The following is a 21,085-nucleotide window of genomic DNA, read 5'->3' on the forward strand; positions in this document are numbered from 1 at the left end:
CAGTTAACATAAATATTTTATTATTGAGGATTTCTCAATAATTGATGATCTGGAAACATGATTTATATTTGATGTTTTTGTTTGTTATGCTAGATCCTTGGCATATACTTGCTCTTTTGTTTTTTATATGGACTGCAGAAGACCATCCAAGTTTTTTTTTTTTTTAAGATTTTATTTACTTATTCATAAGAGACACACAGGAGAGAGACAGAGGCAGAGACACAGGCAGAGGGAGAAGCAGGCTCCCATGCAAGGAACCTGATGTGGGACTCGATCCTGGGACTCCAGGATCACACCCTGAGTGGAAGGCAGGCACTCAACCACTGAGCCAATGAGGCATCCCTTTATTCCCATTTTATAGTTGAGAAAGCTGAGGCCCTGAGAGGTGAAGCATTCACCTGAGATCATACGAGTAGTAAGTGATAGCGTTGGGATTCTGATCCAAGCAGAATGGCCCCAGAGTCCATGCTATTAGCCACTAGGCCAGCAGTTCTCAAACCCCTTTGCCCATACTCTTCAAATTTTTATACGTTTTGTTGAACCATATGAAAAAAAAATCACATTTGTTAAAATTACCATCAATTTCATTAGGAAAATTTTGACAGAAGCTGTCAAGCTCATGGTGGTATAAAATTTTCCAAAACTCTACTTTTGGTTTAATGTTTGAATTTTGTGACTGGCAACACATACTGCCAATTGTTTTCTTTGAAGTGACAGGTTCTCTTCATTCATTCTTGAGACAATGTTTGCCAAATACCCAAGTCTTAATATCCATAATTTGTCTGTCAGGCATTTTTTTTCTAAAGTAGAGATGGTGTCCCATAAAAACAACCACTAGTTCAGATTGCAACTCAATCAACTGCTGAGGTACTTTTCCTTGAGATAACCACTTTGCCTGGGTGTGCAGAAGAAATGCTTTACGTATGCCTATTTCCCATCTCATCACATAGACTATTAAAAAGCTATGCATCCAAGGCACAATATTTAATAAAATTAAATAAAAGTTACTGCTTCATTCTTAAATGAAAATGGAAGCTATTCTTTTACTGTAAGTGCATAGTGGTGGTGAATAAGATGACTACTTATATGGTTTGGCACTACTGCCTTGATTTGTGCTAAGGCACTAGGCAGGTCTACCCATCATGATTTTGCACCGTCAATACAAATAACAACATGGCAAAAAAAGGCAAACTGCTTTTTAGTATTGTTAGGGAAATGAACTTGAGGACATCCTGAGACTGTTTTAAGGACTGCAGGCCATACTTTGACAAGTGTCTCTCTAGTTCTTTTGCAGAGAAAAGAACTATTGATTATTTAATTTGCTATATGCTTTATTAAAAAAAACCCAAACTAACCACCTTATTGAGGTAAAATTTACATTTCATAAAATTCCATTATAAATGTATGATTAAGTGACTTTAGCAAATTTATAGAACTGTACAATTATCACCACAATCCAGTTTTAGAACAGTTTTATCATCCTAAAGTTTTCTCAAACCCATTTGCAGTTCTTTTCTGCTCTGCTCTGTAGCCCCCAGTAACCACAATTCTTTCGGTCTCGACAAATTTGTCTTTTATGGATTCATATAAATGGAATCTTTTAATATATAGCCTTTGGTGTCTGGCACTTTTCACTTAGCATAACGTTTCCGAGATTCATTTATATTGTAGCTTTTTTCAGTATCTCACTTATTTTAATTGCTAAGTAATATTCCAATGTATGGATATTCCATATTTTGTTTATACATTTACCACTTGATAGACATTTGGGTTGTTTCAAGTTTGAGGGATACTATGAATAATGCTGCTATGAACATTCACATATAAGTCTTTGTGTGAATATATATTGTCATTTCTCTTCGGCAGGTTCCTAGAAGTGGAATTGCTAGTTTATCTGGTAAGTGTATATTTAATTATTTAAGATATTACCAAACTGTTTTCCAAAAGTGGCTGCACTATTTTACATTCTCACTTGGGGTGCATGATGGTTCCAGTTATTGCCATTCAAGTGGTGTCTCATTGTGGGCTTTATTTATTCTTAAAAACATGACTTATTTGGATTTGTTCTTTGCATCTCGGAATACCCAGCACATTGCTACGTGGGAGCATTTATATGCTTATCAGCTAGCTACATTTGCATAAAGAAGTCAGTTTTATATTTGCTTATAAATATCCCTTCTCTTCTGGGTTTGTTTGTTGGGGAAGTGGAGGTTTAAAGAGATCTGCTTTTAAAAAAGGAGGCAAAGAAACAAACAAAACCAGGAAGGGCTGGCACGATGAAGCTGCTGGGAGCTCAGATGATGCAGACCCAAAAGAGAGCCAAAAGCCATGTCTGGGGTACTCCAGAAATATGAACAGAGAATCTGGGAGATGATGGAAGTAGTAACTAAGATATCATTTTCTTTGGCAGAAAAACCTATTTTATTGATATTTGACACTTACAAAGTACCTAAAATAAACTGGAACCAAGTCGGAATAATTAAGATGAAGCCATTGAATAGGCCCCCAGCAAATAGTTTGTAGAGCAGTGTTTTTCTATGATCCATCCATTCCGGTATCAGAATCCTCTGTGATGCTTGATAAAATACAGATCCCCAGGCCCTATTCAAGATTTCCTGAGTGTGAGTCTCTGGGATTGAGGCCCAGGAATCTGCACATTATTTCATTTTAAGTAGGCTCCACACCCAGTGTGGAGCCCAATGCAGGGCTTGAACTCATAACCCTGAGATCCAGACCTGAGCTGAGACCAGGAGTCAGATGCTTCATTGGCTGAGCCACCCGGACACCCCAAGACATCTGCATATTAAATAAGAGTCCTAGGTGACTCTTAAACTTAAAAAAGTTTAAGAAGTTCTATTTCAGAGAAAAAGTACCTGGGGTTTGCAGAGCTGCCCTGGGGGTCAACAGAGAAGCCCACCAGAGCAGCAACCCCTGGAACCTGTTTTATACTTAGGGACTCTATCAGTGGAAAAAAAGCATCCATTTCTCAAAAAATATTTGGAAACGAATGCCAGGTAGTGACAGGTTTATTTAAACAGCAAATCTCCCATCCAAGTACTAACCAGGACTGACCCTGCTTTTAGCTTCTGAGATCAGACGAGATCGGGCGCGTTAAACAGCAAATCAAACAACTTTTTCCTTTGCTTGGAATAATTCTCTTTTGTGATGAAGAGAACATACTTGTCAGTGTCCAGAGTAAACTTACATTCTCTTAGTTCCTCTGAAGTTGGAGACAGTCAAACCAACTGTATTTATGCTGCTGCTGCTCAATCCCTGACATCTCCCAAAGGGAAAGTCAGAACTCTCAGAGAAACTACAGCTTTTTAAAAAAGTTCCCCTGAACTTCCCCCTCCTTAATTCTTTTTTTTTTTAAGATTTTATTTTTATGTAATCTCTACACCCAGTGTGGGGCTCTGACACACAACCCGGAGATCCAGAGCTGCATGCTCCACCAACTGAGCCAGCCAGGTGCCCCAGCCTTCCTTAATTCTGAAGGGCGTCACACAGTGCATTCAGGAAGATGACAGGGAGCATCCTCCTTGTTGGCAAGGAGTGGAACTTCTTTTCTCCCATCACTTCTTTGCTTGTGTCATCCCACTGAGTCCGAGCAGATCTAGGGAGCTGTAGCCCTGGGAGGCTCCCTGAACTGGTTCTGGGTTGGAAATGTGGAGAGGAATCTTGATTTCTTTTTCTGAGCCCAACAATAGGAAGTTGTTTGTTTGTTACAATTTTTATTTGTTTGTTCACGAGAGATACAGAGAGAGAGAGGCAGAGACATAGATAGGCAGAGGGAGAAACAGGCTCCATGCAGGGAACTCGATGCAGGACTCCATCTCAGGACCCCGGGATCAAGACCTGAGCCAAAGGCAGATGCTCAACCACTGAGCCACCCAGGTGCCCTAGAAGTTTGGTCTTATAAAGAAATCCCAGGGGCCAGATGGAGGCCGGAAGCTGGAGACCTAGAGAAAAGTAGTGAGGGCTGCTGAACTAGTCTCTGGGACTGCCAGTGAGGGAGCTATGCAGAGACACAAAAGCACTAACTATGAATTCACAAAGGGACCTCCTTACACACAGACTGTGTATGTGTGTGTGTACATTTGAACCACTGCATTTCAGAAAGTACATGAAAACTAAAAAGGTAAATAATTTAATTAGAATAGGAGACTGAGGGATCCCTGGGTGGCACAGCGGTTTGGCGCCTGCCTTTGGCCCGGGGCGCGATCCTGGGGACCCAGGATCGGATCCCACGTCAGGCTCCCGGTGCATGGAGCCTGCTCCTCCCTCTGCCTATGTCTCTGCCCGCCCCCCTCTCTCTGTGACTATCATAAATAAAAAAAAAAATTAAAAAAAAAAAAAAAGAATAGGAGACTGAGGGGAGGGCACACACATTTTTAAAACAGGAAGGCATCAGCTATAAAATACCTGAGTAATCATTCTAGCTTTGAAGGAATAACCTATAGGATGTACTCTCTAAGAAAACAACCTCATTTGATGTTTTACATGGGATTTCTCTTATGGCATTAACATGGGAATAGGATTCAGCTTCCTTCAAATATAAAGGAATTTTAGCTTTTGTCTTCTGAATGATGGTGACTAGCTGAGCCACATTCACTCTACCACAATTTTTGGGTATTAACAAATAGCAAGGTCCAAGCTACCAGATACAACTGTTGACTTGGATCGACCTATATTTTCATAATTTCATGAACTCAACACTTCCATTTATAATTACCTGTCCAAGGAGGTTATTAGAATTATTAGTATCTTGTTAGAATTTAGTAGTGATGAAGTTGGCATGGAAAGTATCCATGGATACTTTATGGAAATTCTTTTTCTATAAATTAAAATATAGCCATGTACTTCATTTTGTATCAAGCAAATGTTAAAGTGGGGCAAATCAGTTTTAAATACCTAATATATTTTGTGCAGCTGTTTCTTGAGGTAGACTGTAAACATTTGAAATAATCCTTAAAAAGTAAACAGAGTTGTAAGAAATTGCTTGGAAAAGATTTAGTTGTGTACCAACAAATCTAAAACAAAATCATTCAGTTATTATGCCAGTATGTCAGTAATTAAAAGTAACAAGTTACATATAATGTTGTCAAATTACACTGAGAATTTGAAGTTGAGATGTATCTCTGAGTTTTTCAAAGTATTACACACCTACCCAGACAATGAACTAATTTGGAAGAACTTTATTCAGTTTTTGCCCAAGACACTTTGTGACTTTGAATAGGAGAGATTATACTAGAGTAAAAAACAACCTCCAATATTGGTGGTTCAATAAAATACAAGCTTATGTCTTGCACATGCTGTATGTCCAGTATAGGCTAGCAGCAAGGCTCTGCTCATTCTAATGCCTCAAGGACTCAGGCCAATGGCAGCCCTATGTTGGTATGTGCTGTCATAATCACCATAGCAGAGGAGGGAAGACTATAGCAGAGCAAAAGCTGAGTGCTCATGTTTACTTGGCCAAAACAAATCAGAGAACTACATGTAGATTCAAGACAGTGGAGAAAGAGGGGCACCTGGGTGGCTCAGTGGTTGAACATCTGCCTTTGGCTCAGGGTGTGATTCCAGGGTCCTGGGATTGAGTCCCACACTGGGCTCCCCACAGGGAGCCTGCTTCTCCCTCTGCCTGTGTGCCTCTCATGAATAAATAAATAAAATCTTGAGAGAGAGAGAGAGGGAACACAGAGAAAGTATAACCCTACTACGTGCTTGGAAAGACAGAACTAGAATATCTATGAATAGCCTGAATGAATACCATAATACTCATTTTTTAAAAAAAGTGTTTTCTTGATCACAGAACTACCTAATGATAATTACAGAAATCTATTCTGAATAATCTGAAGTATAACTGTGTCAAGTATCTTATTTGTACTAAATAATGTGTAATTCACAGAAATATGGAAGAAACTTAATTACCGAAAGTTTATATTGGGCTAAACTTGAGTTTAGATTTCAAAACAAATCTGAAACTACTTGGTTAGCTGACTGTAGTGGATGAGCCTTGGTAAGTCATGCTAAACGCCACCTGGATATAGTAAGAGGGCATGGAGGCAAAATCTGTGGTTTATACCCCGGAGAATCACACCTACATCCACACTGACACCCATACCCACACACTTCTTGAATTTTCCATTTCTCACTTCTTCCAACCATCAAATAAAATGAAACACGCAGAAATGCCAATCACATTCACTGTCATCCATAATAACAAGATCAAAGATTTTCGGAATTCAGCTCTCAACGGACTGTGGTCCCTAAAGACTGCATTTAAGAGCTGTCTAGCACAAAACAAACACACTTTATAACAGCTTTTTCTGGTGGGCAAAAAGATAGCCAGAAAAATCAAAGGATGTTTGATCAAAGTTAATAAAATATCACAGTGAAATGCATCACCCATCATGTCTTAAATATTTTAACAAATAAAAGTCACCATTTATGCAGAGTTGCTAAGGTTTTCCTGTGAAGAAGCAAAATCTTGACAGGTTTTCCTCACTGAGTTAAGGAAACTGCAAATGTCAAAGCTAAAAACAAAAAGTTAAATGATCCAGTTTTTCTTATGGGCACGACTGTTTTTCTCACACTCATTGTACTGTATAAGCCAGCTAAAAACTCCAACTCTGGCCTTCCCGAACTCTCTGGACACACCCACAATTCTTTTTAATTCCGAACTTGTCAGTGCCCAGAAAATCTGCTGCACTGGTTTCCTATTGCTGCTGTGGCACGTGAACGTGGGGGCTTAAAACCACACACATTTATTATCTTACACTTCTGGAGGTCAGAAGCCTGAAAATAGGCTGCAGGGCTGCCTTCCATCTGGAGGCTCTAGGAGAGAATGTTTCCTTGCTGGTCTTGGCTTCCACATGGCACCTGCACTCGCTGGTTCAGGGTCCCTCTCTCCATCTTGGAAGTAGCTGTAGCATCTTCTCTCCTCGCTGACCTCTGCTCTGGCCTTACATCTTCTTTTTCTAACTCTGATTCTCCTACCTCCATCCTGAAAGGATCCTTGTGATTCTCCTACCTCCATCCTGAAAGGATCCTTGTGATCCTACTCAATTCAAGAAAATCTCTCCATGGCAAGATCCATGATTTAATCACATCTGTAAAGTCCCTTTTCCCATGTAAGGTACCTTATTTGCAGTTTCCATGGATTAGGATGTGGACACCTTTGGGGGCAGGTTTTATTTGGCCTATCATAGTGTTCCCCCTGGAGTCATACTAACGATTCAGACTTCTCCCACAAACAAAACAGGTTGATCCCAAGGTATCCCAAAGTCTCAACCCATTACAGCATCAACACAAGTCTCAAGTATTAGCCAAATCTCAACAGCTCAAAAGTCCCTAAATCTCATTATTTAAATAACCTAAATTAGTTACGAATGAGGCTCTGGGTTTAAACCACCCTCGGGCAGAATTCCTCTCTGTGAACCTGTGGAACTAGAAATTAAGTTACCTGCTCACAAAATAAAATGGTGCTATAGGCATAAGAAGACAGTATAGGTATTCCCATTCCAACAGGGAGAATGGAAGAAAGAAAGGGGTCACTTGTTCCAAGGAATTTCAAAATCCAACTGGGCAAACTCAAGTTTGCTCAAGGTCTGGTAATAATCCTCTGTGGATTAAGACTCTGCTCCTAGACCTGCAGCTCTATCCCTTTTTGTGAAGGGTAGTAACATGTTTGCAGCTGAGCTCTTTTATCAGCTTGTTTCCTGCCTGCAGGATTTTGGGAGCGTGACACCCTTCTTTCATCTCACCCTCTCGCTGTCCCTTCTGGTTCAAACTGGCAGTGTTTCAACAGAAACATCCTCAAGAACTCCATGGGCCTTCTGTGTATGTCATGGGGATTCACTTCATTACAAAGAAGGCTCTTCCACACAGATTTCCTAGATAATACCATCTCTATTTCTGGCTTCTGCTGAGATGGTTGAGGGAATACATGCCTAATTTATTCAGAGAGTCATCTGTGGGACTGAATACTCTGACCTTTTAATTTTTTCCAGGGATTAGCTGAACAGCCACACCCTTGGCCTTCTTTCCAGAGCATGTGTTCCTGATAGTGAATCTCCTAGTTTTAGTATCTTTTGCAATCCGGACAGGCTAAGCATTTCCCAAATCAACAAGCTCCTTTTTGATGAACAATTCTTCCTTCAATTTATTTCTTTGCTTTCACATTTTACTATAAGCAGCAAGAAGAAACTAGGTGGTGACTTCAACACTCTGCTTTGAAATATTCTCAGCTAAACAGTAAAGTTCATTGTTCACACGTTCTGCTCTCCACATCCTTGTAGAACATGATTTGTTAAGTGTTTGGCGGCCATATTATGAATGTTGCCTTTCTCCCAGTTTCTAACTGGAAACTTGCCAGTGGTAACTTTCATGTCCATATTTCTACGAACAGTGTGTTTGTGATGACTTATATTCTCTAAGATGATATAGGTTTTCTTCACCATGCTCTTCACATTTTTTCTGAGCCCTCACCAGCAGAGTCTTTAATATCCATATTTCTACTAACTGTTCAAGGCAATCTAGGCTTTTTCTACCATACTTCCAGGCTCTGTCCACTTCCCAGTTCCAAAGCCACTCCACATTTATAGGTGTTTATTACAGCATTATTATATTTCAAGGTACCAAGTCTATATTGGCTTTCTACTGCTGCCTAACAAATTACCACATACTTAGGTATCTTTAAAACACTAATTTGGAAGTCAGAAGTCTAAAACTAGTTTGTAGGGCGGTCTTCCTTCTAGAGGCTCTAGGAGAGAATCTGTTTCCTTGACTTTTCTACCGTCTAGCGACTGACTGATTATCTTTGCTCAGGCTCCTCTTCCCATTTTCAAAGTCGGAGCTTAGCATCTCTCTTCTTTGACCTCTGCTTCCAACTTTATATCTTCTTTTACTAACTCTGATCCTCTTGCATTCCTCTTAGAAGGATCCTTGTGATTTTACTGGGCTCACCTGGATAATCCAGGATAATCTCTCTATGTCAAGACCCTTAATGTAAACACATCTGCAAAGAAGAGAACATAACTTGTACCAGGAACCATACAGAGCCTGGGAGAACCAGGGAGTATGAGGTGCCAGGAGGGCATATGAGAGGGCATATGAGAGATGAGGTGGTGAGACGGGCAGGAGCGGAGGGCTCATGCTTGGACATTGGGTTTTCCTCTAAAGTAAGTTTATGAATCTTCTGGCAAAACGTTTCAGAGATGGAAGCAGAGAGTCAGTTGGGAAGCTGTGCCAGTAAATCAGCAGAGAGTCTATGGAAGCTCACTAAGACCGGAGGGGCACAGCACAGTAGATACCAAGATTATAGGCTCTGGAGTCAGACAACCTCCCCGCTTTCTACTTGTGTGACCTCAAGCAGATTATGTAACCTGTGCACTTCAATTTCCTTAGTTGTGAAATGGGGACAGAAGTCATACCTACTTCACTGGGTTACCTGTTGTATAGGAAGTGCATCACAAATGAGAGCTTGTATTAATAAGATAGTTGCCTTGGCAATAAGGATGAGGAAATGGATTGGAGAGTTGTCACGAAAATTCCTGAGTGGCCACTGCATGCTGAGCACCTTGCTTCTCTTTGAGGGAAACAAGAAAAAGACAAAGGAAATCTCTGCCCCCTTAATGTCAGAGAAGAAACCCCCCAATACTAAATATAGCACTTATGTATCATTTAAATATAAACATCTATAAATAAAATACATATATAAATATAGCATTTATACATATATAAGTAAAAGCACTGATAAAATCTGAGGTCATTCATCTGAATGTACAGGGGAGGTAGAAGAGGACAAGGTTTAGTCAAGGATGGCAGCCAGATTTTTGGCTTAGCTGACAACAGGAAATGGTGGTGGCTAAATGGGGAAATAAAGGAAGTTTAGGGTTACTGATTAAAAGGGGGAATATGGGGACACCTGGGTGGCTCAGTGGTTGAGCACCTGCCTTTGGCTCAGGTCATGATCCTGGGGTCCAGAGACGGAGTCCTGAATCAGGCTCCCCACAGGGAGCCTGCTTCTCCCTCTGGCTATGTCTCTGCCTCTCTTTCTGTCTCTCTGATGAATAAATAAAATCTTAAAAAATATACATATAAAAGGGTGAAATATGGATTTTAAAAATTGCTTTTTCCTCTTTGCTACTTATGTGTAATGGGTGGGTCGACTCCATGAGAAGGTATCTTTCTGGACAAGCAAAGGAAAGGTGACATGGCTATTAATGCAGAAATGGGGCTGGGCAGAGGTGTGGTTTTCCTCAAAGGGAATTAGATGTAAGCTTTCATTCAGGGTCTGAATGAAAGCCTAGAAGGGCTAGATGGCCTGAAAGGTCAGAAATTAAGAGAAAATGGTGGTCTCTCTGAATGGATACATCAATAGAATGCAATTATTTTTGAGGCTGTATCTTTTACTTATCACATGTAGGAGCGAGTCATGTAGGAACGAGTCATGTAGGAGTGAGGGCCAGGTCCCATGTGTGTCAGAGGCAGAAAAGCTCTGTAGCTGGAGATCACCTTTCTCAGTCTGGGACTTACTGGTTTACCCTACAGGAGTGGATCTGAGCTCATGCCTGACTGGATCCAGGTGGTCAAGGCATGCTCCCCTCGCTCCTTTGCTTATTGCCTTGATTTCATTTTTTCCATGACCCTGTGGTGATGCCAGATTTCATCCTTACAACCCTGTGACTCAACAGGCTACAAAGTCTTCCCTGTTGGTGCCACTTTCAAGAATCTCAGGGAAACCCTGATTAATCTGCCTTCTGTCCAGTGCTGACTTGGCAGGAGAAGAGGAGCAGTCGGGACCACTTTTTTTTTTTCGGCCTGTGAGCTCTCTGCATGAAAAAAGGTGTTTTTTTCCCCCTACTACTGTACATATTTAAAAAACATCTCAATTCTCTGTTGCATGTATTTTTATTTATTTATATTAAAGTATTTATATTTTATTTAACTTCAATTTGTATTTCTCTTTTTAAAAAGTGTTTAAAAAATCTTTTTATGTTTTCACATACAGGAATTAGAAGTTTTGACTGGTGGAAAAGAACCCATTTCTTTTTTCTTTTATTCTTTCTCCATCACTTCTACGGTTAGTCCTGGCTGATTCTAAATTTAGCTCCCTACCCGTACATTTTCTTCTCTACCCTTCTGTAACCTTCCCCCACCAGAAGTTGGTGTAAATGAAGGGAAGTCGATGTTTTAATAGTGCCCCCAGGCTTTCCAGCTAATACAAGCGTCAGGTCTGTCATGGCACGATTATTTTACAATGTGGAGTCAGTCACGAGATTTCTGTACACAGTCCTGACAGTGAATAATCAAATCTGGCGTTGTTCCATTATTGACGTAACTCTTAGCCTAAGGCTAGGAAAAGACTGGCTGGTTGTAACTAGAATTTGGGTAGAAAAACCTCTTTAAAATTGAAATATGGTTCTTAGACAATAAAAGGTAAGCACTATTCCCTCCCCACCCACCTCCTTTTGCAGAAATGGGCTGCTAGAAGTATCTTCATTCTAAACTTTGCAAACAGAATTGATCCTCAAAGCTTTAATGGGTTGTGTTTAACCAGGAGTGTCTTTATTTGCTTGCCTCCTCAGTCTTTTAGCAGCTTTCTAGAAAAGCTCCCATACTCATCTTTTTCCACATTTGCCTTCACATCTGGTGTACGCTCCCGTAAGACTTCTGAGCCGAGCACTTACTGCCGATGTGAGATGATGATGGAACCCGACATCAAGCTGGGGAGAGAAGCTAGGAACAAGTGATCTGCATTCTCTGCCGCTGTCATTTCTCACCTCTCTGAGGTTCTCTTTTGAGACTTTCCAATAAGGGGCTTATTAGTGGTATGAGAGGCCTTGGTTTACTAAGTCTGCCTTGTGTAAAATGGTTTCTGAATGTATGATCCCATTTTCTCCATTCTTCTCACTCTAAATCCTGCCAGGCAATAAGTCTTAGCAGCCAGTTTGCTTGCTCCCTTGTCTCTCACCTTAAGCGAACGTCTTTTCCTACCTGAGTAAAAGAGTGGGGGTAGGGGGAGGTGGAGCTGGCATTGAAAGAAAACTATGTCACACTACATGTCTAAGAGCTCTGATGAACCACACAGGCCTAACTATGAGATGATCCCCTTTCCACCAAAGACAAGATCCTCAGAAACGTGCCTTGGCAAGCTGAAATACATGATCAATCCTTCAGGAACATAGTCGAAATCTTCAGGTGATGACTTATAATAAATATTAATTCAGCTACACAGATATATAAAACCACATATTGTATTAAAAAAATCATAAGATATTAGAAATACTACTTTTTCCACGCTCACATTTCATCAAACAATCTAAACGTCCCAGGGGCATCTGGCATCAGTGTTTTCACAATCAGTCACCTGCTTTTTGAATTCCTACTGTTTCCAAGGTATATTATCTTTACTTCTGACTTGCTGAAATACAATGCAGTTTGAATTTTTGTGTGTTGCTGTCTTGACCTTTTAATTCTAAGCCATAAATACCCAGGTTAGTAGTGATCTCTACATTGTTCATCAGTTACTGCATCATTCTTTCAACATAACTGTTAAGAGGCTGTTATGATGATGCACAGAAACATTGCTAAATTAGAATGGTTTTTTTTTTTTTTGTCATTTAGAAACAAAAATTCTGTCAGCAGGCCCCTCTCAATAAGCACCTAAAGTGCTCACTGACTAAAGCCAGTGTTTTAGGTTAACGTTTGTTTCCCCTAAACTTTGTGTTCAAAATAACAAGAGTGTCCCATACCATGTGATTCATATATAAGGGGGCATCTAATTTTCTGAAGGACTTTAAAAAAAATCCTGCTTGTATTCTGGCAAATACTATAACATAGTGAAAACTTATCATGTGAACAAGATTGAAAGGGTATCTTTTACCATCGCCCAAGGTTTCTTGATAAAACTTAATAGAAATATTAGGGACTTTACCCCATCTCTCAAGTAGAACACTGGAATGAAATCTCACAAATGTTGAGTGCTACATCTGTTGTCCAATAGCCATTTGGTAGAAAACATTCTGAGGGTAGTGAAACAACACAAAACAATTGTACGTATGCTGGTGTGCTTGTCTATGTGCATATTCTGCAACATATTCTCTCTCAGAGCTATTGTTCCAGAAGATAAACTCAAGTACAGATATAACCGTGTTTAATTTGTTTCTTACATGAGGCCATTATGTATGTCCGTAACTGATGCTCCTGTGATAATCTGACAATAGAGAAACATAGATTTGGATTCTTTACCACCACTGTCTCTTGTAATTGCAATAACAGGAAGAGTGGTAAACATAATAGCTATCACTGACGACACCCCTGGCAGGTGCCAGATGCCACACAAGGGCCTGCGGGCATTAATTATGTTAATACAGACAAAAGGCCAAGCACAGGCCCTGCGGTGTGGTAAGAGCCCAACAGATGTCAGCAATTACTATTATTGTTATTATTATAACTTTTTATTATTTGGTTCTCACAACAACTGTTTGAGGCAAGCGTTCAAAGAAAAGAACATTAAGGAAAACCATGAAGGACACAGAGGCTCTGGGACATTTTCTAAGTTGCCCAAGGTCAGAGAGTTATTAGCGAAAAGGGGAGAGGAACTATGCATGGGCATCTCTTTCAATAAATATTTTGCATTTAAAAAAAAAGCCACATCTATATAAATTAAAGAGGGTGAGAGTAAAAGCAGTCCACATTAATTTTCAACAGTTGCTTTGTATTTCAGTACCAGAAGATGAGATAAGAAGCCTGGAAGGGACCCAGTTTTAAAGACACAGGCAAGAACACCATGGCCATTGCTGAAAACCAGAACCTGTACCTCTCAGACCAAAGCAAAGCAAGGACAAGCAAGTAATGTGAATAGTTGGCGCATCTTGAGTAAGCAGCAGGGAGTAGAGGGACCAGGAATAACTGGTAGGGACAGCCATCAGTGTGTACCTCTCTACAGCCTTCAAATTAAATTTTTGGAAACCGAAGTATAATCAACATATAACATTAAATTAGTTTTCAGGGGTACAACATAATGACTCAACATTTGTATATATTGTAAAATAATCACCACAGTAAGTCTACTTAACATCCATCACCCTACATAGGTACAAAATTTTTTCTTGTGATGACAACTTTTAAGATCTTCTCTCCTATCAAGTTTCAAATATGTCATATAGCATTATTAACTATAGTCACCATGCTGTACTTTACATCCTCATAACTTATTTATTGTATAACTGAAAGTCTGTACCCTTTGGTTCCCTTCACCCATTGGTGTACCTTCCATCTTCCCACCTCCAGCAACCACTCAAAATTACGCTTTTGAAAAAGGATACTTCTGTTGGCCACATCAAACATAGAATACGGTACGCGGGAGTTGGCCTTTACTAGGAGTGCCAGTTAAATATTCAGGAATTTTGTTAGCCAACTGTTGGTAGTTTGAAATCAGCCTTTGTGCGAGTAATTACACTATGGAAATTGGCAAACAATATAAATCAAACCTTCCCCCCACCTCCACCAGAAAGCTAGTCTACCAGCATTGTCTCTATATAAAATCATGTATGATTTTTGTTTTAGATTTGTTTGCCGTCTCTGAGTCCTTATTCTAGGCTTGAGCAGGTGTTCATGACCAAAGTAAGGTAGTCTTTTTCTTTTTTTTTTTAAGATTTTATTTATTCATTCATGAGAGAGAGAGAGAGAGAGGTAGAGAGAGGCAGAGACACGGGCAGACGGAGAAGCAGGCTCTATGCAGGGAGCCCGACGTGGGACTCGATCCTGGGACTCAATCCTGGGACTCCAGGATCACACCCCAGGCTGAAGGCGGTGCTTAACCGCTGAGCCACCTGGGCTGCCCAGTAAGGTGGTCTTATATAATTAACCAACAGCTTTTCCCTTAAATAAATACCCTTTATATGTGGTCAAGAGGAAACTACAATCCAGTGGAATGCTTTCAATGGACCAGGATGAAGTGTCCTCATGGTACTTTTAAAAAAAAATTGGGTGAAGAGAGCCTAAACTCTTGACTTCCCTAGGCTCAGGTCCTTGGACAAATTGCTATGTCATGTCCTCTCCACAGCATAGTGAGCTCTTCCTGAACTGATGACATGGGATCCATTTTCCATCCCTAGCTCACTGATCTGTCACCCTAGGTCACAGTCTCCAAAAAAAACACCACCTGGCCACGACTAGTTTCTATCATAATTATGTGTTGTAGGAAGTCCTATTATTTCTCCTCCAAATCAGACAGTTGTCTATTTAGGGATTTTCTCTGAAAGGACACTGTAATCTGGAAATGAATTAGAGTTTTTTTGTTTAACCTTCCACAGAAAAGTCCAGCTTCCAACAAAATGTGAGGCAAATGAGAGATGTTAGCTAATCTGTGTAACCATAGGACTTTCAACCCCGCTTTGCAAAATCCTCACGCTTCCATTTAATGACTGCTGCGGATGGAAATGAGACAAGGGATGACAGGAAGTGCTGCTTTCTTGTCCAGATTCATGAACCACACCTGCTCCACTGCTTCTGTATCATGCAAACAGCTCCAAATCCATCCAGAGACTAGAACCTGAGGAGCTGCAGAAGCAAGTCAAGGTAGGATTGTATACTTTATCAGCCTTGTGAAGCAAGGCAACTCCCCACCTCCTCAGCCTCCTGTAGAACTTCTCCCTCACTGTTCTCCCATTGGCTCATGTCATGGCGCCTCAGTTTATGTTTATCCACCTCTCTCTCTCATTTCTTACCATAGGTTGTTTTTAAATGCTTCAATCTAATAGGATGTAAGCTCCTTAAAGACAGTGATAGTGTCTTATCTACCTTTGTATGCGTTATGTGACAGCAGTAGGTACTCAATAAAAGTCTGAGGAAAGAATGAAGGAGTATTTGTCCTCCCTGAGCACTACATTCCTCAGCAACGTTAATTCCATTCAGAGTACGATGCTGGGCACTGACAGGGCAGGAGGTTCTTAGGAATGAACTTTGGAGCTGGAGCATGAGGGCGGTGGCAACCAAAGGAAAGGAAGGGAGCTTTTATTGTCATCTTCACTAAAACTGTGCTGGGGCCCCTGGGAGAAAAGAGCAGGGAGTCACATCTGTCGAAGCACATGGCACTATCCCTTTTAAAAAGCTGAATTATAAGAATCTCAGGATGTTTTTTAGAAAAATAGGTTTTCAACTTATTTCAAAGAAAGAAAAGGAGCTTAACATATGTTATTTCACTCTAAAAAAACCTTTGAAATATATTCACCTTAAACCTTTGGGTAGTAACAGTAATACATGACAACGGTTACTCTCTTAATTATAGTACTGGTCATGTCAGATTATTATTTTTTTTTTTAATTTTTATTTATTTATGATAGTCACAGAGAGAGAGAGAGGCGCAGAGACACAGGCAGAGGGAGAAGCAGGCTCCATGCACCGGGAACCCAATGTGGGATTCGATCCCGGGTCTCCAGGATCGCGCCCTGGGCCAAAGGCAGGCACCAAACCGCTGCGCCACCCAGGGATCCCTCATGTCAGATTAGATCTACAAAACCTATAGTGGCCAAATTCATGGCGACAGAAAGATGGCCATTGCCAGTGGTTGGGGGTTGTGGGGTGCAGAATGGAGAGTTAGTGTTTAATGGGTACAGAGTTCCAATTTTGCAAGATGAGAAAAGATCTACAGATGGATGATGGTGATGTTTGCACAAAAATGTGAATGTATTTAATGCCACTGAACTGTCCATTTAAAAATGGTTAAAGTAGTAAATTTTATGTTATGTACATTTTACCCAGTTTTTAAAAATGCACAGAAGTTAGAAGGAGTTCTCACCTCCAGCCTCCCTAGGCTGCTTCCTTTTTTTTTTTTTTTTCCCTTCAGGCTTTTAAAATATTTTCTTGATGCTTCATCAAATCTACTTTATGTTCTCTCCTTATTTTTATATACTCCAAAGTGGACATCATACAGAAAAAAGATTTATGTACACAGATCTGTTACAATATTTACTTATTAGTTTATATAGTCTGCAATCTCAAAGGACAATTGGTGTGTCACATGATCCACTGAACAAAAGTGATCTGCAGGCCTGGTGACACTGGCAAACGCAACACATCCTATTAAAGTTTAGATACGCAGGAATTTTAACAGTGTAATTTCACACATGTAAAACCTTTTTAAATGAGGACTTTGAGAACTCAGAAAAAACTATCTTTGTGAGAGGAATACAGGGCTTGGTTTGTTTATGACTCCAATGCCAATCCACTTTACAGTGGGAAAATGTAACTTCCGAGTAGGAGGCAATGAAGCCTGACTAAAGCTGAAAGCAGCCAAGGGACCTCAAATGAGTACAATGCTCTTAGGGGGTAGTACCAAAGAGTTCAAAAAAGAGATGCATGGTGAGATCCTAGAGGACTGGTTCTCTGGAGGTGGCCAGATCTTCAAAACCCAGGCTCTGCCACTTACTGTCTGTAAATTTTACACATTAACTTAAATCTTCAGTTATCTTCTTTGCAAAGTGGGGAGAAATGAATGTCTCTCATAAAGTACTAGTATCCCATTAAATGAAGTTAAAGAAGATAATGCAAGCATCTGGAGCATGGCAGATATTCAATAATTCTTAGATATTATTATTAATCTTCATGATTATTATGTATTACTAACAATATATTTATTATTAGTAGGAGTATGTACATACACTTCTGAAAAGTAACCAGGTCTGCCTCAGAGACTTGTCCTGATGTCCTGCAGTGTCTGAGAAAAAGGCAGGCACCTTTAAAGACGGTGGTCTAGTCTAAAAACAAAACAGAAAAAGGTCTAATCTATCCATCCCCTTTCTTTTACATCAGTGGTAACTTCTGCCTAGAGAGATTTAGGACTAGACTGAAGGCCGAGTGTTCTTTAATCCAGGGCTTCTTCGTCTCCACTGCTGAACTTCTACAAGTGGTAGAGTTATGGAAGCAGCTGAATGCTCAAACCTCACCTCCTAAATGTGACTGCATGCCTGTAAGAAATAAGTGACTCGCTCCGTCCTGTGATGGCTGAATGAGTAATGATACCAGCTAACATTTATTGAGTGCTAGCTATGTGCTGAGCATACCTGAGAAGAAATCAGGGGCCCACTTGGAACGTGCTAGGAATGAATCCTACAACATAAACACACATACCGAGGAAGCCTGTATGGGATGATCAAATAAGCCTCACTGTACATACCACACAATCATACACCCTCAGGAGACCTTGGTCTGGGGTCCCTGGCTGTCTGTCCAGTTAAGTACGGAACACTAGACAGCTGACTGGAAGCTCCATGCACAAAGGCTGGGCATGTCGACCTTGGGATTCAGGGATATGATGGGCTTTTTAGTTACATAATATCCAAGGGCAGTACACTTGGGTCTATTTACTTGGGCCAGAGAAGGTACATCTCATCTGGTCTTGGAGAGTCTAAACCTCCTTGCCAGGATCCTGGGAGCCAGATGGGGGAAGACAATCAAAGATCTCCACATTCAGAATGCAGCCTTTCGCTTAAAAACCCCGATTTCACTTTGGTGGCCCAGCCCTTAATAGTGCCTGGCTCCAAGAATGAAAAAGCAGAACTGAGTTTCAGTGAATTCTCTTGTTTTGAGCCCCACTTTCACTTCCATCTCCAGAGATACCTAGTGTGAGCCATTCACGAGCCCTTTGTGCATTCTACAGTTTAACTGGCTTTCTTGGGTTTGTTAGTCGGTTTCCATTCTCTGCTTTCCACCTTATACAATGTTGATATTGTGGTCTTCTGTTAGTCATAGAGGATTACTATCATTTTGCAGAGCACCTCACTGTTGTTTTATTTGCATCTCAGAAGGAAACGAAGAGTAACAGCTATATCCTATCTGTTCCACCTAGTCTAATTTTTTTTAACGTAGGCTCCACGTCCAACATGGTGCTTGAACTCACAACCCTGAGATCAAGAGTAGCCTGCTCTACTGACCAAGCCAGCCAGGCACCCCTATCTAGTCTAATCTAGGCATTCTGCATACACTGTTGAATTCTACAATGGTATGCAATACTTATTATCATCCTCTTTAGTGGGTTTCAGCGAGTTTTAGCAACTTGCGCAAGATCTCCCAGGGGGTTTGAACTCAGGTCTTTCTGATATGAGATTCCAAGCTGTAGATCATGACAACACCCAAGCATCTATGGTGAAATAACAGCTGCTGGGATGCCTGGGTGGCTCAGCGGTTGAGTGTCTGCCTTTGGCTCAGGGCGTGATCCCGCTGTCTTAAGGATCAAGTTCCACATTAGGCTCCCTGCATGGAGCCTGCTTCTCCCTCTGCCTATCTCTGCCTCTCTCTCTCTGTGTGTCTCTCATGAATAAATAAATAAAATCTTAAAAAAAAAATAATAGCTGCTGATCGTCACTGACCATTCATTATGTGCTAGGCTTCTCAAGTGCCTTGTGAGAATTCACTGCAACTGCTCTGTGAGACAGGTACCTATTCCCATTCACTCATTTTATGGAGGAAGAAATGAAGTCACAGACTGGTTAAGGAGCCCAACCAAGAACACAAAGCTCAGAAAGTCTGGCTCCAGAGGCTGTGGTGTTGTTGTTGTTGTTGTTGTTGTTGTTGTTCTTCTTCTTCTTCTTCTTTTTTTTTTTTTTTTTTAAGATTTTATTTATTTGAGAGGGAGAGAGGGAGGGAAGGGGAGAGAGAGAGAGAGAGAGCAAGAGAGAGAATGAGCGGAAGGGAGGGGCAGAGGGAGAGGAAGAAGCAGACTTGTTGTTGAGCATGGGGCCCAATGTGAGGCTCCATCCCAGGACCCCAGGATCATGACCTGGGCCAAAGGCAGACGCTTAACCCACTAAGCCACCCAGGCACCCCCAGGGGCTGTGTTCTTAACACTCACCAAAGAGCTAAATATACTACGTCTACCTTGTGGATTTCCATGATCTACTTTAGGAACCTCCCCCTGCTCTGCCTTTTTCCTTTTCCTAGATGACTTACTCCAAAAAAAACCACAAATAAACCCCAAATCTCCTTAAATCAGCCAACCAAAGCAGAGATAATGAATAGAAGACAATCAGATTTAAAGTAAAATCATTTTGAAAATCTTTGCAATAAGAAATTATTCTACTAGGATCATGCTACCCTCTGCTTATAGTTATCTTCAGATATTCAATTCAGGAAAAATGTGAAGAATGTGCCAATATAACTAGACATATTTAAAAACCTATACTTTTTAGGGAAGAAACCATAAGTACAATTTGCTTCCTAGTCTGATAGCCTAAAATTATGTATGCTAGGGGGTGCTATTGAACAATTGTAGGGTTTTTTTGTCCACTTGGTGTTCTTAGATTTGCATGTGATAGTGCTCTGGGCTAGGGTGAGCTTCTAATTTTTAATTAAGTCTCTTTAACCTTGGCCTGTTGTCAACTAGCACACTATTTTACTATAGAAGAAATTTTAAAGTCAGCCATATTCATTATATGTACAGTTAGTCCTCATTCACGCAGAAGCATTCATCACCCATTATTTTCTTTTCCACTTACATGTCCAAAAACTCAATTAAGAGATAATGAAATGTAGGTGTTAAACCCAAGGAAGTCACTGTCTCCAGAGCCATATCAATGGTATAAAGACTTGTGTAACCTGTGAGCTTAAGGCAGCACAAAATCAAATTAGCGAAACCAAAACATTAGCCATCAAGAAATTTTAGTTCTAGATCTCTTGCTCCACAATTAAGCTGAATTACCTAAGTCGTTGTTAATAAATCACAATTCAGGAAATACACAGGGTTAGGAAGGCTAGAAAACACAGCAGGGCTTATGTTGAACTGATACAATTTTGGCTACGCCGATTCCATCTAAAACAAAAAACGTGATGTAGTCAAACACAAAGAAGGCCAAATGCCACGCAGAACCCCCCTCCCAGGCCCTGCAATTAGGAATGAGGCACTTGTAGAAATTTCTTTCCTTCTCTGAACTTCCAAGAGTGGTCTAAAAAAAAAATGATTTGTTCTAGAATTGTGCCTCATTCTACACAAAGTAATTTCAGTGGTGGATGCCTAAATTTGTTTTGAATGAATAAAGGTTATCTATTAACTCTGGCACTGACAAGTCTGCTGCACTTCCAAGGG

General features: G+C 40.5%; 1 protein-coding gene across 2 annotated transcripts in view; it reads right to left on the reverse strand.

Annotated features, from left to right (window-relative positions):
- C6H1orf21 (chromosome 6 C1orf21 homolog) overlaps positions 1 to 21,085 on the reverse strand; it is a 225,066-nt gene that overhangs the window by 41,000 nt on the left and 162,981 nt on the right. The window contains exon 4 of one of the 2 annotated variants that reach the window (XM_077901955.1): positions 17,667 to 17,762. The exons of the other annotated variant lie outside the window; for it this stretch is intronic. Within the exon in view, the coding sequence (XP_077758081.1) occupies positions 17,667 to 17,762 (96 nt within the window). The remainder of the gene's footprint in view (positions 1 to 17,666; positions 17,763 to 21,085) is intronic. 2 annotated transcript variants of the gene reach the window in all.

The sequence above is a fragment of the Canis aureus genome, chromosome 6, assembly GCF_053574225.1.
Source record: "Canis aureus isolate CA01 chromosome 6, VMU_Caureus_v.1.0, whole genome shotgun sequence".
Taxonomy (NCBI): domain Eukaryota; kingdom Metazoa; phylum Chordata; class Mammalia; order Carnivora; family Canidae; genus Canis; species Canis aureus.